General features: G+C 42.2%; 1 protein-coding gene across 21 annotated transcripts in view; it reads right to left on the bottom strand.

Moving 5' to 3' along the window:
* Nucleotides 1-12571, bottom strand: part of Ikzf1 (IKAROS family zinc finger 1) — a 96762-nt gene extending 84191 nt beyond the window's left edge. For 4 of the 21 annotated variants that reach the window (XM_046463892.2, XM_058585447.1, XM_046463906.2 and 1 more), the window contains exon 1: nt 12474-12498. Coding sequence is in view for 6 of the 21 variants with exons in the window: in XM_046463908.2 (XP_046319864.1) it covers nt 12474-12531 (58 nt within the window). In the remaining 15 variants the exon portion in view is untranslated. Of the gene's footprint in view, nt 1-1014; nt 1156-7167; nt 7970-11062; nt 11397-11513; nt 11867-11886; nt 11942-12473 lie in introns of those variants that run through there. The other 17 variants (XM_046463904.2, XM_058585449.1, XM_046463893.2 and 14 more) reach the window with 14 other exon arrangements.
* Between the last annotated feature and the right edge of the window lie 4601 nt (nt 12572-17172).

Below are 17172 nucleotides of genomic sequence, written 5' to 3'. Positions count from 1 at the left end.
GTTCAGGTGGCAAGATGTGTGAATATATTACAAGCCAGAATCTCCACCATCTGCCCTGTGGCTGGTCCCCAGTCAGACCCTGCCCTGTGGTAAACCCTACTCCAGACAGTCATGTCACAAAGAGAATGCAGATGTCTCTTGGAGGGAACTGGGGGGAGAGGGGAAGGTGAAGCTGCAGAGAACACCACCTAGAGCGAATTTAGTGAGAACCCTGGGGACAGCGGTGCATGGGAGGAACCTGAAGCTCTACCTCTGTGCTTTGTCATTAAAGCTCTAGAACCACTTCCCGCCCTGGTAATGTGGACCTTTGTGATGCAATCCACCACACTTCAATTTTCATGCACACTTTCAGCCAAACCTTCTCTGGCATTGGGGAACTTCATGGACTTGTGACCAGTGCAGTTACTCAGGGGCCCATGCTCAGAGGGTCCCTTGGTGTAATGTCTGTTCATGCGCTATGTAGAAATTCTTAATAATTTCTGAGCTGGGGCCCAGGAGCCAGTCTGTATAGGGCCAGTGACTTCTGTGGTTGACATGTCTCACTTCACAGTATTGACTTACCAAGCTTCTCCAAACTCCCCTCACTCTAAATGTGCATCACTTAGGATGATAAAAACAGTGACTTGAAGGGTACTTAAATCCCAACCCGTCCCCTCGTAACCATGAGTCCCACCTAGGCTTTGCACCCAGTTTATAAAGCACCAAGTTAGCCCCTCTGATGCCACGTGGAAGAATGCAAGTGTCAAACAGAAAATGGGATTGGTCTCAACTAAAAAAGGAGCTGATTCAGTGAATGGAGTTAATCACAAAAATTAATTTTTGGTGTGTTTCCACAAAGTTTCACCAAAACGAAAAATCAAGACCATTAGGTCTATAAAGGGAGATGCCAGAAGGAATTATTTCACAAAAATATTCTGTGATTTTCTACTTTGCATGGGAAACCCAAACAATTCCAGGCAAAAGCTAACCAAATCAATAGAAAACACAGCAATATCAGTACACTAACTTTTTTACCTGTGCAATTCGTATAACCATGAATGCTTTTATTGTTTCTTTGGAGCAAGCAGTTCTGAATCTTGCACAAGGGGAAATAGATGCAGAGATAAGTTTCGGCCAATGTGACAGAGGCTGTTCAGGGCTGGCCCTGTAGGGGAACTGACAGTGAAGCTTCTGTTAGAATCCACCATCTCTCCAAATCTCTTTGCCTTTCCTGTGTCTCCTTCATCTCCTTCTCCTCCCATCTCTCCCTCTCTCTGTCTCCCACTTACTCTCTCCCCCCTCTACCTCTTTTTTCCCTTCCTCTGTCTCTCTCCTTCTGATCAAACAGGGACGAAAAAATCTTACTTTCCTGTTTCATTCAAAGGAGTCAATGTATCACCAACTTTAGAGAACAGCAGCAAAAGAAGTAAGAATGGACTCCAGGCAGGGAAGTGCAGACTCACTGTCTCTGCAGACACATGGGGGACCAGGAGCCTTTCCTGAAACCACCTCCTGCACCTTGCCTTTCCTCCTTCCACACAGAGGCTGGACTGGAACCTGGCTGGCTACGAGAGAGAAGCATCCAACAGCCCTGGGCAGTTGCTGCTTCCAGGTGAGGAGATGGGCTTGTCTTCCTTGGAGTGGCCCCATTTCTAACCCAAGCAGCCCAGAGAAGGACACAACCAGAGTCCCCTAAGCATGCAAGCTTGCAGGACCACTGGGGAGCAGCTTCCAAATGTCCTTCAGCTTCCTCCAGTGAGCACCTCCCTCCACGGCTTGCTATGAAACACAGGACCTGTTGCAGAATTCTCATATGCTGAGTCTGGATTAATGAATTTAGAAGGAAAATCCAGACCCCTGTGAAGAATTATAACTTTCTTATTTTTCAAGCTGTTAAAGAACTACCAAGTATGGGTCCTGCCAAACTTCCTGAAGGAAATACTGAGGGTCAGTCAAAATTAGCCCATTCGCTGGTAGCATGCAGTACTTATCACATGCCTTAAAAAACGCTCTCTGAGATTTAAACAATCTCCTTGTGCTTTTTTGTTTGTTTTCTAAGCAAATGCCTCCTTCTCATCCCTGATACTGTACAGGTAATTCTTGCACAGTGATGTTTCATTACATATCTTGCCTTGTGTATGACAGAATAAAGCAGAAATGGATGCTAGTTCTATCTAGCTTTGTTCAGGCAATGTATTAAATGTCTTGCATTGAGAGGTAAACTGTTAAGCCTCACAGGAACGTCCTCTGTCTTGCCCACCATTCTACTGGGAAGCCCTGACCCAGTGTCCAACTTAGAGCTCGGATTCCTATTTGTTAAATGTGTCTTTAACATTCACAATCAATCCCAAAGGATCCATATCATTTCCATTTTACAGAAGAGAAAACTGAGGTAAAACAGATACAGCCTGACCAAGGTTATCTGTCTAATAAAAAAACAGAGCTGAGGTTGGAACCTGTGGACATGTGATGGAGATGTCTTCCCTCTAGCACTTCTGCTCATTAAGAACTTCACAGCCTCGTGCAGTGGTCAAAACATTCAAATATCTGATAGATGAGGAATGGATTCTACTTATATTTTACCAGAAAATAAACATATTGCATGTAATACTTTGAAATCAAGCCAAACTTTATCTTGGAATTTCTACTGTATTAGTTAAGTTCTAGTTATTCAGTCCAATATCTGCTCCTAGTTTTTCTTACTCCCCAACAAATAAAAGCTGCATTAGAGTTACTTTGCGGGGTTATTTCCTTAAACACTTAATGATGCTTATTTTGAAGGGAGAGGGATGGGGCAGGGTGGACAGGACAAGACTATAATCTATTTAAAATGCCTAGGTCACAGACCTCTTTAATAAAATGCATTATTCCTGCTTAGAGACAAGTTCTTTCATCTTCAGACTGGGAAGATTTTATTTTTGAAAATCTATCATATCACCATGAATTACACTGTATCTTAAAAAAGGAAATGTTCCAAGAGAAAGCTAAGGCAATATGCAAAGTCTTTGTATCTAGTCAAAGAGACCTTCTTGGTTTGCCTAACAATTTGACAAAACAGGGTGGGAGAATATAAAAACTTCTGAGCATTCTTATTTCATTTCTGACTCTTTTCATTTAAAAAAAATTAGCTGCCAATCTGCACATTTTCATGATTATTCCACAGAGCATTGCTGGTACAAATAACAATGAAAAACAAGATTTAAACAGGAAAGCAGGAATCCAATTTGGTGTTCACACGGCCCCTCCCCCCACATTAAACTGAACCACAGAAAACTCCAACAATTTGTTCTTCTGTGAACCTTCGTCTTGAGGGCAAATTAGCTCAGATATGCAGTTCTGTCCTTGCATTTTCCCCCCTATGGGTAGGAACTGATATGTAAAAGGGGAAGGGTCAAAGGGAACTGAGGAAGACTTAAAACTAGATCCCAAAACCATGATGTTTGAAAGCCTTTTTAGTCAAGACATATTCCAGACTGAAGGGAAACTACACACATGCACACATGTACACACACGAGTATTTTAAAATAGATATTGCATTAGAAAAACTGTTTTAAAACAGGGAAAGTAGAGTGGGAGACATTTCTCTGTGCTTATATATTTGCTATTGTCACAGGACCAGAGCTGGACGTCCAGTGGCCCATGAATGTCCTTATGTTATATCACATTGTGTTGTTTTTATTCTCGCATAGTGCACCCTGTTTATATAAAGAAGAGGGGTTTCCCTTCTATACTCTTTCACCATCTGATCTCAAACTACTCACAGACAGTATGGGAGAGACATAAAGTCAAAGCTGACATATTTTTTAATAGAGTTTCTCCTGACACAAACATTGGCCACCTCCTACATAGTTTCCTCAAATATAAATGGCTCTTATGCTTTATCACTTAAATTTAAAAAAAAAAAAGTTTAGGGCTGGGGTTGTAGCTCAGTAGCAGAGTGCTTAAAACTTAAGTTTAGGGCTGAGGTTGTGACTCAGTGGCAGAGCGCTTGCTTAGCACATGTGAGACCCTGGGTTCTATCCTCAGCACCACATAAAAATAAATAAATAAACTAAAGGCATTAAAAAGAAAAAAAAAAACTTTAGTTTAGAATGATCTTCTTCTCACTGATTTTGGAAGACCTTCATGCATGGCTAGGAACTGTGCAAAAAAAAAAAAAAATGAAGTGCAATGAAAATAAGATCTATATCTTTAAAAAAATATAGCAACTGCTTCCAAAGTAATGCTTTACAGTCTCTCTCCAAAGTGCTGATGGCTTGTGATTTATTATTGTAAATCAAAGAGACAGAGGAACCCAGGAATAGATTATGTGTTCCTATTATTTCCAGATTGTTTTTCATTTTTTAAAGAAATAAATGTGAATTTAAAATATTAGCTAAATTATTTTACTTAGCAAGGATTTGTGGTGTCACAAAGAATACAGAATCTCTTTTAGCCCCTCTAGCTTTGAATTTAGCTTAACATACCAGTAAATTATTTCACGTGGACATTTTAAAACTCAAAATTTAAAACCATAGCTGGTAGAAAAATCCACTTGCACACCCATAACATTTCCAAACAATGCACCCTACTGCAATATTGATATTTCTACAAGGCCATTCTACTTCAATTGCATGAATTTATTTGGCAAAAGTTATGTTTTATTTAGACCCAAAGAAGTAGGATCATCCGGATCGCCACAGGAACATCCTGCTCTCTGCAAACCCATACATATACTATGTATTAAAATTTGAAAAGTCATTATTAATTGAATTGCCTTCTGAAGATACTTTCCCAGGTACTACAAACTTGTCATTTTACTTATAGTAAAATCTAGCTGGTGGTGAGTCAAGATCTACAAATCTAGATATAAACACAGAAAAAAATGTTTCAGATCAAATAGTTTATGGGATTCACTGTAACATACATATCTATTTATTCTTATTCTTTCCAATAGGAAAGGCCACTTTGATCCCACCTATTTATAATAAGGCTATTCAGCCACTGCTTTAGGGAAGAGCAAGAAGGCTAGATATGTTACTTGCTGCCTCCAAGTTAGGATAGGCCTCATGCAAAAGGTAGAAACTTTCCCTAATAAAGCATTAGAATTGTGAGCTCAGTTCCACTTACAATACCCACAAAATCATCAACTATCATCAATTACAATGAGATAACTTTTTCATAAAAACTATACATAATAAAAACCTATGCTCATAGTACACAGAACAAGGATTCAAAAATTAGGTTCCTGAAACCATGGCTTGGTCTCTTAATGGTTTTAGTACTTTGAAAATTCACCCCAACTTCCAGTGGTTTCAGCTGAAGTCAGAGCAAGCTGTATCTAAGAAGGGTAAAAGGACCAATAAATGTATCAATTAAATAATCACTGCCATGGACCAAAACCAAAGAACAGAAAAAAAAAATCCCTCAATCATTTGCACTGGTTCTTCAATTGGATAATGTTAGCAAAAAAGGTCTAGATTTTTATTTTATTCTGTGATAGAGAGCTTGACACTTGCATCCTCTGACCCAAACCTGGAAGCATCCTCATAGCCAGCAGCATGAACCATGCAACAAAATCCATTTGAAACGTGGGTGCCGGGTCCAAATCAGGATTGTTTGGGCTGATTCTGTAATCCTTCACCTTCAGCCTACAATGTCCTCATGCAAATCCAGGGAGGACAGGGTCATTGGTACAACCACACAGAACCTTTCTACTTCCTCATTTGTATGTCTACAAAAATCATCATGTCTTTATTTATAATCTGGAAGAAAATGCTCATGCCATCAGAGAGTTAAATACAAGAAAGCTGATTTTAGTCATATTTTCGGCAGCCCTTAAGTAAATTGAAATAATATATTTTCAATGTTTTATATTAAGTATTCTTTTTTAGCAAATTTTATTACTTTTACAAAAACCCTGTCTGTTCTTAATTGAAAATTCTTTAAATTCAGGCAAACATATACAACCTTCATAGTATAGTAGGAAGACACTCATAGCAGAAAACTACAAGAAATTTCCAAACCAATTTTTAAATGGTAATTAACCACCTTGTATATAAGGACCTGAGATAATGAGCAGTTGGTTTTAATTTAATGAAGTGAGATAAACAATCTGTCAATATGTTTTTAGAATGAATCTCTTTGAATATCACTTTAATTTTCTGCCCTACGCAAAATTCAGCACAAACAAGAAGGAAAAAGGTCACTTTTCAGGCTAAAAGTGGGGCTCGCAGTAGGGGGTCGATGGCTTTCTCTAGTTTCCATTAAAAGCACTGGAACACATTTCAGAGTGCCTCAGAAGTAAGCTAAAGGTCAATTCCTCATTTTCATGTCTTCAAAGATTCAAAATTAAACATTTTCCCTATTAGGTCCAGGGAGGTATCTTTTGTGGAATTTTATTTGTCCCAGTGAAAGTGTGATGATATAACAAATTAAAAAACTATCAAAAAATCAGTAGTCATCATAGAATCCCTAGCTTTGGAAAAAGACTCTAACTCAGAGCATATTGTTCATTTTCAAACAGTTTCAAATTAACAGAAAGTGGTGTAAAGTGTAGATTTTTGTGTGTGATCTCAAAAATGGAGCACAAAAATCTACTTCAATATAGACCATGCCTTACAAACACTTCCTGCAGTTCTTAGTTATTTAAGTGTGTCCCCAAACCACACATATGACATAAAGAAAGAAAAGAAGGCAGGAGAAAGAGGGAAAGAAAGAAAGACAGACAAGGCAGACAGGGCACGAGAGTGGTGGATTCCCTCTTCACAATGCACTGCTGTCCATAATATGTAACCATCCATCCATTATCATTAACTTCTGGTGAGAAAATGGCGGGAAGAGTCAGATTTTCTGTAGCAGTGAGCTGCTTGCTGAAGAAAAATGAATCACTGCACACTTGAATGAGAAAATATGAAGAAAGCACTTTGGCACTAATTAGTGCCCACTTTAAGCAATTCGTTAAGCCATGGCCCTGCGCCACAAGCCATCAGGAGGTGGAGCATGGGGCCAACCCGAAAGCAGAACGTGCAGATGGAGCATAATGATGCTCTCCATCACCCCAAGACAGTGAGCCCAGACAGGGTGCAGGGTGCCACTCTGAGAGCAGGCCACCCACCACAAAAAAAAAAAAAGAAAACAGAGAAACAGAGGACCACACTGGCTATTCCAATCCATACAAGCACAGCAAAGACACTCAGTGACACTCACCAACCAACTTGACTCCTCACAGCCAAGCAAATCCCGACTTTGAGACCCTGCTTCTCAGAGTCCCTCTCTGACCCAGCCACCTGGAAGGATCCTGGTGCCTGGTGGTAGGGCCTCAGCGCCCTCCTTGTCTTCCTCAAAGGTCCTACTACCCGTCTTGACACTCCACTGGGGCACAGAGAAAGGTGGAACCAGTTGCCAAATATGCAAAAAAGGAGGGAAGCTAGTTTTCTCTCAGGAAAGCACACACAGGAAGGGAGCCTGGGCTTCCTGTCCTAACCAAAAACGAGTTCAGAAATTATTTGAACGTCTGATTTGTCAGGCTTGTGGTGGAAAAGGGTGTTCTTTTAGTCAACAGGAATTGTGAGTTCGCCAAAGGCACAAAATGGCCAAGGAAGAAAAGAAAAAGGGTCAGGCCTCAGAAGGAGAAGACAAATGGGTTCCACACCTGTGACTTGGGGTTTTCAGCATTTTTAACAGTTTTTCACCAGGTGGCTGGCTAAAGACACCTCTTGCATCCACCTATTTATCACAGGCAACCATGAGAAAGAGAAAATGTCAACTGAAACGGTGTGCCAATTGTCTACAGATTAGGCCTCAGTTGCTCTCCCTATGGGCCCTTTTCAGGAGTAACCACCAGCACACAACAAAATAGGGGTAGGCACCCACACCCCACTTTGAAACCTTTTGCAAACCTTCTTTTAGTGGCTGTTGTATTTCATCTGTAATGTGCAGCACTACATCCTTGGTGTTTCATCATGTCTTAAAAATATTTGTTAGAATATTTAAGAACAGTTAAGAGCTATGTCAAAAGCTATTAAAGCAATGGCACTAGAAATCTAAAAACTGGAACATATATTCCAAGGAGATGGAGGTATGAAGGCACTTATTAAGATGAAAAAAAATACAATGAAGCCAGAGTTGACATGAAGAACCCCAGTGTGAGCATTTAATCAGCACCAGAGTTCAAGACAGTTTTATTGCTATTTATGTAGTTTAGTTTGGGGTGTCCTAGGACCCTAACAAAATCCCAGTTCTCCTTAGCACCTTATCTGAATTTTAAGAGAAAGAGTGTGTCTGTGTGTCTCTGTGTGTGAGACAGAAAGAGTGATTTAATGCTGACCCAGATCAAAAAGGTACTTGTGCCTTTTTTTTGAACCAAATAAACTGACTTCTTTCAAGACGTGAAGTGGATTCATATTTTTGCTTCTATGCTTTAAGAATGGGTCACTTGTTGCTTTTGCAACTCATCTTTCTTCCCATAAAGTGGAAAGATTATACCATGCATATAAGAAATGAAATAGTTCTGAAATAAATACAAATACATAAAAATACTGGTCAGGGAGTGGTGTTCACAGTCAGAGAAGGAGCTTCAGCAACTCTGTGGTGAGAAGTAGGAGCCCCAAATGCTTGTCAGTCTTAAAAATAGGCAGCAAAAGTCAAGGTTTCCAGAGAACCTCAGAGGGCTCTTCATTTGCTTTCTACGAGCTGGATCCACTTACAAGACTCTTCCTTAGAATACAGCACAAGAACCAGTACTTATTTCATAGTGAAATTGCTATGTAATTTCAAAGATTTGAGAAGGAGAAAAATAACACTGAACAGTGCTATTCTTTATGAATCCTCAGCTAACTGCAGTTACATGAGATGAAAACACAAAATTAGGCAAACAATCAAAATACTATTATCATTTACATTGAAACTCACCATTCTAAATAGAGAAATTCATTTTGTTTTTGTAAAAGGTAAAAAAAAATGGTAGCTATATTACTCATGTTAGGTCTGTATGATTTAAAACTCTTCCACACTGCGTGCATGCCTCACTCCACACTGTGTGCATGCTATGTGTGTGTGTGTGTATGCATGTACATATGTAATTTATTTACTGTATGTATTAGTATACATAATCTTGATATAAAAGACATGTAATTCTCTTAGGTTTTAAAGGTTTAACATTATACTGATAATATGCTACTGCATTAAGCAAATCTGATGCTCACCAATACAAATCAAGAGAAAATATTCCCCAAACCAAAGAACCACCATTCTCACTCTAAGTCTTCGGCCAAGTAAAGAAAATACAGTGGCCTACAACTCTGCTGGGCTTTAGACCTCTTGGTCAATAAATTCACTGTGATATTAACTTTTGAACAAAGGAATCATCTCCATGGATGGCCACAGTTTACCTTTTGTTTAGGAGACTGTGCACAAACTTCTCAAAAGAGTCAAACACAGTACACTTTTATTTGTAGCCACTGTGGTCTCCTGTGAGACCACAATGGTGGGCTATTATTGCTAAAATGCTCCTGAATTTGGGGAGGAAAATGTAGTTTTCTCAGATGAAGAACTCTAATTAAGGCACTGATGAATTAAACAAACAAGCACTGTGCTGTTTCTAAACTCCAGCCTTCAACTATCACCAGGATACAAAAGGGGAAGAGAACAGGACCATTTAACTCAAAATATTTTTGTCACCAGCTCTGGTGGGTTGCAAGACTGAGAAGCTCACTTTTTCCCCCATGTGAAAAGGTATGTTCATGGGAAAATGTGAAATTAAAAATATTCTATCAAATGAGATGGTACAGTTTTTAAAATGAGAAATCATAGTTATTACTGTAACATGTTCTGCATGTTACAGTATGCCACTGTAAGCAGGTGAATCTTCCTATCAAGAATATTTGTCCCTGTTTAAATTTTAAGCCGTATACCAAATAATCCAATGTGTCACTGAAGCAATTCAGACACATTCTAATATAAATGATGCTTAACCTGTTATTTTTTAAAATCCCATATAAAAGATGATCCCATTAACCTCACTGAACAAACACCTTCTAACAAAGAAATTCAAGAGGGCGCAGGCATTTTCTTGAAGGTGTCACTCCCCTCTGAACTGATAACCCTCCCCGAATGAACCACTCTTAAAAGCATTTGAATTTCCATTAAAGTTAAAAATATTATACATATTAAGTATTTTCAACTTTTATAAATTTTCCTTTCTTACCAGAAACTGATTTCACTAGTAAGAAGATACTTCTTTAACATCATTTTGTCTCTGGAAGTTTAAACAAGGTACTTCAAAGATGAAATACACTCTGCAGCAGGGTGGGAAATCATGCGAGGGTAACGTGAGAAAAGCCCCGAGTTAAAATTCACTCCGGGTGGGTTACAGTCCCCAAAGGGAAGGGAAACTGCATGTGAAGCCTGTGCAGCTTCAGACCTTATGGAATCGTTAGTTTTTTGGCCACTGGATGTGATATTGTATGCCTCCAAATTAGAAGGAAAAACAGTCATCTGCTTCTGAGATTCCTGAGGAATCACCAATGATGCTTGACAGATTTTAAAAATACATTTCAAATAAACCTCAAGTGATCTGATGTTTTACTATTATTGAGAGTTTCCTGAGAAGGTTTTCTGACCCACAGGGAGCAAAAGTACCAAGTTTTCAAAACCGGGATAATTCTGTTTTTCAGAAAGCAAGCTCAGGCTAAATAGAAGCAAAATGCTTTTACCTCAAAAATAAGAAAAGTTTTTAATTATTTTTTTTTACAAATGGCTTTATAAATGATTTTATAAAGTTGAATTCTGTGATCCCACTATATGTGTATATATGAATTTAAATATGAGCAGGAGCTAGAACATCTTCGTGGTGACAGCGGAGCTGTTCAGAAGTGTCCCGTGTTGGCCTGATCCTGCACCTACAGTCACAGCCTAAAGCGGCAGAGGCTTTCACAAAACTCATCGCTCTCGCTGTCCTCAGAATGGAGAGGCATACGTGAGCAACACCGACACCAGGGATTACGAATGTTACCGCCTAGTCTGTCCTTTCCAGCTCTCGGGAAAAAAAAAAATCAAATTCACCAGTTACCCAAGTTTTCCTACTGAAATTGAAAACACTCACGTGGATTTGTGCGTCGCACTTTGGGGGCCAAGACTGATCCTCCGCGTGAAGAGCGACCTTGGAGCCGGGCTCCCTCTGCCCTGTGGGTCTCGACCGGGTCACCCGCCCTGCCGCGGTCCCGCGTCCCGCCCGGGCTGTACTACGCTGGCTGCTCAGGGGCCCAGAGCTGTCCCCGCGTCGCCACTTTGGGCGCGGGCCGCGCAGGCACTTGTTAGAGTGCCCTGATAACTTGGCCGCGGAGCTCTTCCCAGCTTTCTTTCACAATGACTTCCTGAAGTTGCTCACTCGCATTGTTCCCCATTTCTCCGCCACACTCCCCGCCCCCCGCCGGCTCCGACCCGGCTTCGAGCTCCCTGCCGACCGGCTGCCCCGCGCGCACAGCGCCGCCCGCGGGTAAGCGCGCTTCGTTCCCTCCGCCGCGGCCACCCCCGTCGCGCCCGCGCGTCTCCACCTGCGGCCGCCCAGAACGGCGGTGGCCCGAGCGCGCGCGCCCCCGCCTTGCGCTCCGAAAACTTTGGGGTAGCGCACACTGCCAGTGTCCAGCTTGACTTGCCCTCAGTCCGCCCGGCCCAGCGCGCGCCTTGGCCGCCTCTGGGTGCGCTGCTCCTGTATACGGACGGATGAGCGGAGCTGAAAACAGAACGGGACGCGGAGAGGTGCGCGCCGTCCCGTCTCAGTCCCCACCGCTGGATCCCAGCTTGCCGGACGCCCGTCCCAACAGCAACTCTGGGGCCTGCCGTGGCGCGCGCACAAACTTTGTAACGGCGTCGGACTGGGGCCAAGATCCCCAAATCTGCCTGGGCGGCGGCGGGCACGGGCCGTACCTGCTGGCGCCGCCGCCGGCTGCAGCCCGTTCGCCCGCGCTGGGCCCGCTCGGCGCGCCGCCGCCACCCCCGCGCGCGGCGCGCCCGGGCCCTCCCCTTGCAGCCAAGCTTCCTCATTCCAGCGCAGCATCGCGCCGCGGCCCGGCACGGGATGCCGTGGCCGGCGCTTTGCCCGCGGGCCAGGCAGCCCAGCTCGGCCACGATGCTGCAGGACCCGCGCGTAACCCGGGGTGGAGGGGGGCGGCGGCGAGGGCTACAAGTGCTGGCCCGCCAAGAAGGGGAGGGGTTCGCGCGCTGCTTGGCCGGCAACCCTGTGCGCCAAGCCAACTGGTCGGTTTCAGTACCAGCTCATTTGCTCCACAGGAGACTTAAGGGGCTCGGGACGCTGTAAAACACTTTTCTCACGGTCTACCAGCGTTTGCTGCCCTCCCAGCTCGAAGACCCTGGAACTGGAACCCATTGGCTCCCAGATACGGGCTGTGGCCCCAAGATGCTAGTGCCCAACCAAAGGGGTGGGAAAAGTTGATCTTCCGCGAGTGAGGGGAAGGTGCAATTCATTTTCCCAGACAAGACAACCAATGGAATACCTCTCGTCTCTCTTCCCTCCCACCTGCGCAAGGCAGAAGTTAGGATGGCGCCTTCCATCTTGGCCTGTGTGCACACGCAAGTGTGGAAGGGGATCTGTGGGCGGAGGTGACAGCAAAGGCAGTTCTGCAGTCCCGCTCGTCGGCGCTTTGCACCATAGACCTCTCTGTGGCGTGTAAGATACCAGGTGCCTGGGTGGAAATAGGAATGCCACCTCTGACAGCGCACCCCTCAAGGAACCTCTCCTTCTGATTAGCTGGGCCCCACCCCGAGCGGGGACCAAACGTGTGTTCTCAGCCTTAACAGAAGAGGAGGAATCACTAATTCCACAAACAAAGCCAGGTCCCCGCCGGGTGGCAGGGGAGGGAACTCAGAGGGGAGAGATGCGCCCCTTGTCTTTCCAGGCTTGCTAGAGCCCTCAACAAAGCACAAAATAAAGATGGAGCTGTCATGTGAGGGCTGCAGACAGTCACAGGGTGCCTGCTGGGACATGGTAGCTCCAGGAAGGCTCGTGTTAGGATGTGCAGGGGTAGATGAAGGCACAGTCCTTCCAGGTAGAACAGCTGGGCAGCCAGAAAATACAGAAAATGTCACTTAAGGGTAATTGAGAGTGACTGGGATCACAGCTGCCCAGCTGAAGCATATCCTGGGGGTGTGGCCTGGCTGAGAAGACTGGTGTGGTAGGGCCCCCAGCACACACCTCAGAGATCAGTTTTGCCTCTGCATTCCCTGGGAGAAGTCCCCACTATCCACCAGGAACCCCAACACCACCTGAGCAAAAGTTTTGCTGCACCACTTAAATAACATCTACTACTCAGTTTGTCCCTGCAGACATTCAACTGCGCAGAGCCCAAGCAAGTTAACTTGGTGATAAAGCCCAGACTAGTGAAAGTTCTATTTCTAGTCCTCCCCTTCACTTTGTGACCTTGGGTAAGTTCTTGAAACTCCTGAGCTTCATCTTCTGTATTTGTAGAAGAAATGCATGTTGTTAACCATAGAGAGTCCTTATCAGGATTCCATGAGGCAATAACTACAGGGTATAAGACCCAAAGGAGGCCAATGATGTAGGGAAGGGGTCATGGGACATCTCTGGTTCTTGGATATGGAATAGGCTTTGCTCTTTAAATATATGCATTAGTCCCCAGGAATAGATTCAGGTATGGTCTCCCACCAAGGCATGTGAGGCTCTCAACCCAGATAATTTGGGCTGTATGATATTGTTGGAAATCCTTAGCCTTTCTAACCTGTTTCCCCATTTATAAATTGGTGGCAGTCTTTCTTCTGGGATTGTTTGTGAGTTAAATAGATCATATATGGAAAATCTTGTTATGTGCCTAACCAAGGAGGACTCCGTATATAGTGATACTTTTGTATTCACCCCACTAACTACCAATGTCCTATTGAGATGGGAAGAGTGCTGCAGAGTTAGACCCCACTTTTTGCTCCTTACTCCCCCCACCCAACCCCAAGCAAGTAGAATTGAAGTAACTGTGTTTGTAACCTGGGTCTTGAGGAGAGACACCACGAGACCAGAGAGTTCAGTGAAATCAAATGCTGAAGCCCTAAGACACAGCAATTAAAGTATGTTGGAGGGGAAAACATATTTTGGGAAACTGAAATGTGAGATTTTTTTAAAAAATGTTATTTCTATACTCATTTTGTTTTGTTTATACATTAGTTGTATGTATTGTCATTTTTGTAATGTTCTAGTGTAGTTTAATTTATTCAGGAATAATAGCTAAATTACTGGTTCTTCTTTTGAGAGTGTTTTGTCAAAAGAATAAAGACTACCTATGGAATTAATCAAAGACTCCTTATTCAGAGCTCAGCACCGTAAGGAAGTCAGCTAGGCACCTTTGTTCTGGCAGAGACTGGAAGAGATTTTAAAGGAGAGTGAATTTTATAAAGTAAAAGAATGATTGAGGAGATCTGATATGGTTAATAGCTTTGTTTCTTACTGAGTTTTCAGCAAGTTACTAAACCTCCATAGGCTTCAGTTTCTTAGCTGCAGAACATACCTATTTCACAAAAGTTTTGATAGAATTAGGTGAAATTAAATGAAATAACATCTGTAAGTAGTCGTTACAACTATACTTTCCTTCAATTAAAAAACACTGTTAAAAAAGTGCTATGATGCATCCTCATTTTTCCTCCAATGGTTGGGAAACAGCATGAATAAATATTTTTAAAATAACAAGAAAAGATTTTTTATAGTTAAGAAGAACTGATTATCTTTCTATAGTTTTAATCTGAGAGAATTTAAATAGTCCTATCTGAAAAGTAACATGAGAAGTAAAACCCAGGACTTGGATGGAACAGTTGCAACAAAGTTTCTTTTTCCAATTTTCATGTTCTGCAGCTTCTGCTTCTGTGTTTTTGAGAACTAAGGGTTCCTGGCTTGGGGCAAGGTCCTTAATCCTTTTTCTTGGGCTCCCACCTTGGTTTGGTTCTTCCTGAGCACAGAGCATTGGGTCCCACTTTACTGCTGGAGGATTTGGAGAAGAGGGCAGGATCTCTCACTGTCAGTGTCTAGGAAAGAAGCACCTGGAGAGACATCCCTCTGGGCACTCAGTTTGCAACAGCTAGAAAGCCCTCTCTGGCACACTGGTGCCTCCAGCTTCTAAAATGCACAGGAATTTATTAGTGCTGCTGACCATTCACATCAAAGGCTTCAATCACTTTCACATCCCAGGTATACTACAGCTGACAACCAAATTCTTCCCACTTCTCAATAGTTCTTTCCCTTTGTTCCCATTGGTATTTGTAAGAGAAATGCACTTAGATTCCCTAAAATAATATCATTCATCAATATCATTGAGCAAAAGAGAGTAGAAGCCAAACTGAATCAGATACAGTGATTTGAAGAAGTGAGATTTACACAAAATATTTTCAGATGGAAAGTTTTTGAAAATGTTTTGGGTGAATGAAGGAAAAGTAGATATTCCTCTGACCTGATAGATTAGAATAAAAACAGAGAGCTTGTGTCACCCCTGTTGATTTCACTGGATAGGAATGAGATTGGAACACTCCATCTGAAGGTGTAATGTCTTCATTCATTTATTAAATGGGCATGATGCATTTATTTATTAGTTAGTGTTTGAGACAGGAGGGTCACAGTACTGCATAAGATGCAGTCTTGTCTCTTAAGAGGCTCAAAATCTATTGAAATAATTGGGCAACTAAATAGCTTTATTTTGGTGTAAAATGAGTCTGATAATCCTTTTAGAACACACAGGGTGGCATTTAATGGCTGTTGGAGTTGGGGAAGGCTTCATGGGCACAGTGAAAGAGGAGGGAGGACTGAACACAGAAAAGTGTAAGGAGATGCTTTCTTCTAAATGATCCAGGTAGGTGCTGTTCAAAAGTTCCCTCTCAAAGAGCAGACTAAGAGTGATATTTTATTAACCACCCTGACTTTGGTCCTGCTGTCTTATGGACATTGTCACATATTATCTCCCATCTGACAACTGAGCAAAGCTAGGATTACATGACATTAAATCTCAGAGAGGGACTCCTACCTTGGGTTGATAGAAAGCCCAGAGCCTGGCAATTAAGTGAACAAACTAATTAAAAACTAATTAAACTAATTTAAAAAATTGTTTTTTAGGTCAATTGCGTTGCAGTTATTAGGTTTCCCCGGGTTTCAGTTTCCTCTTCTGTAAAATGGGAATAAGAATACTAACTTTCATTGTTACAACAATAGCAATAGCAAACATTCCTCAGGAATGTTTGAGGTCTAAATGGGTTAGTACATGCTAAACACCGGTTAGGTGATTGATGTTTTGAAGAATTCAGTTTCTAAGTGGTTGGGCTGGGAGACAAATCTTGGTCTGTTCTTTTAACCATGACTCTGCCTGTTCTTTGCAAATGGCCTTTCAAACCATGCCAGCTCCTCCTGTGGCTCCATCCTCATTCTCTGATCATCTCTGCCTTACACTCTCACCAGATGGTTTTCACTCTACCAACCGTCTATGTCCTGCGTATGTCCCATTTCCCAGTGGAGAACTGGGATCTCTGTAAGGACGGATTTCTTCTAAGACAGCCCTCACCAATTGCTGGAAAACATTTTCCTCCAGCTATCCTTACATTTTTTATTTCCCCTAAGATAAAATTTTCAATCTTGATAGTGCCAGTCTTGGTAAGGATTTCAGATGGACATTTTTGGGAAAGACTAAGAATTTTAAATAGGCTTTCCAACAGGTAAATACATAGAAATTTAGTCCTGTTATTTCTGTATTATTGCAGTATTTTTCTCTCTTTGGTGTTTACGAATATTTGTTATCTAGTCTTTAAAGAAAATCGAATAATTTTTGGAAAATTATTTTGGACATGCTCATGAATCTCTCTGTGGTCAGTACCTTGAAAACCTCTACAGAATGAGATATCAATGTTGTCTTTATACTGATGACTCTAAATATTTACATCTGCAGTTCAGATCTCCTGAAACCCAGAGCTGTGGACTTTTCAGTGGAAAGGATCCTATAAATCTTGGTGTCTATCCCATCCCCCATATAAGGGCACTGTCTGAATTTGGTTGAGTTACTTAACTTTTGTGAGAATCACATTTTCATCTCTCCAAAAGGGAAAATAATCCTACTTCATGAAGTTGTTTTAAGAATTGAAATAAGAGCATGGATATGAATCCTCAATGGTAATACCTCTTTATGAACATTATCTCTCCTCTCCTTTTCCCTACTTGGA

This window comes from Marmota monax, unplaced genomic scaffold (genome assembly GCF_021218885.2).
Source record: "Marmota monax isolate L192 unplaced genomic scaffold, Marmota_monax_Labrador192_F-V1.1 WCK01_AAM20220418_F8-fsc00432, whole genome shotgun sequence".
Taxonomy (NCBI): domain Eukaryota; kingdom Metazoa; phylum Chordata; class Mammalia; order Rodentia; family Sciuridae; genus Marmota; species Marmota monax.
Note: the sequence above shows the minus strand (reverse complement) of the source record. Positions and strands in the feature narration are given on the sequence as shown.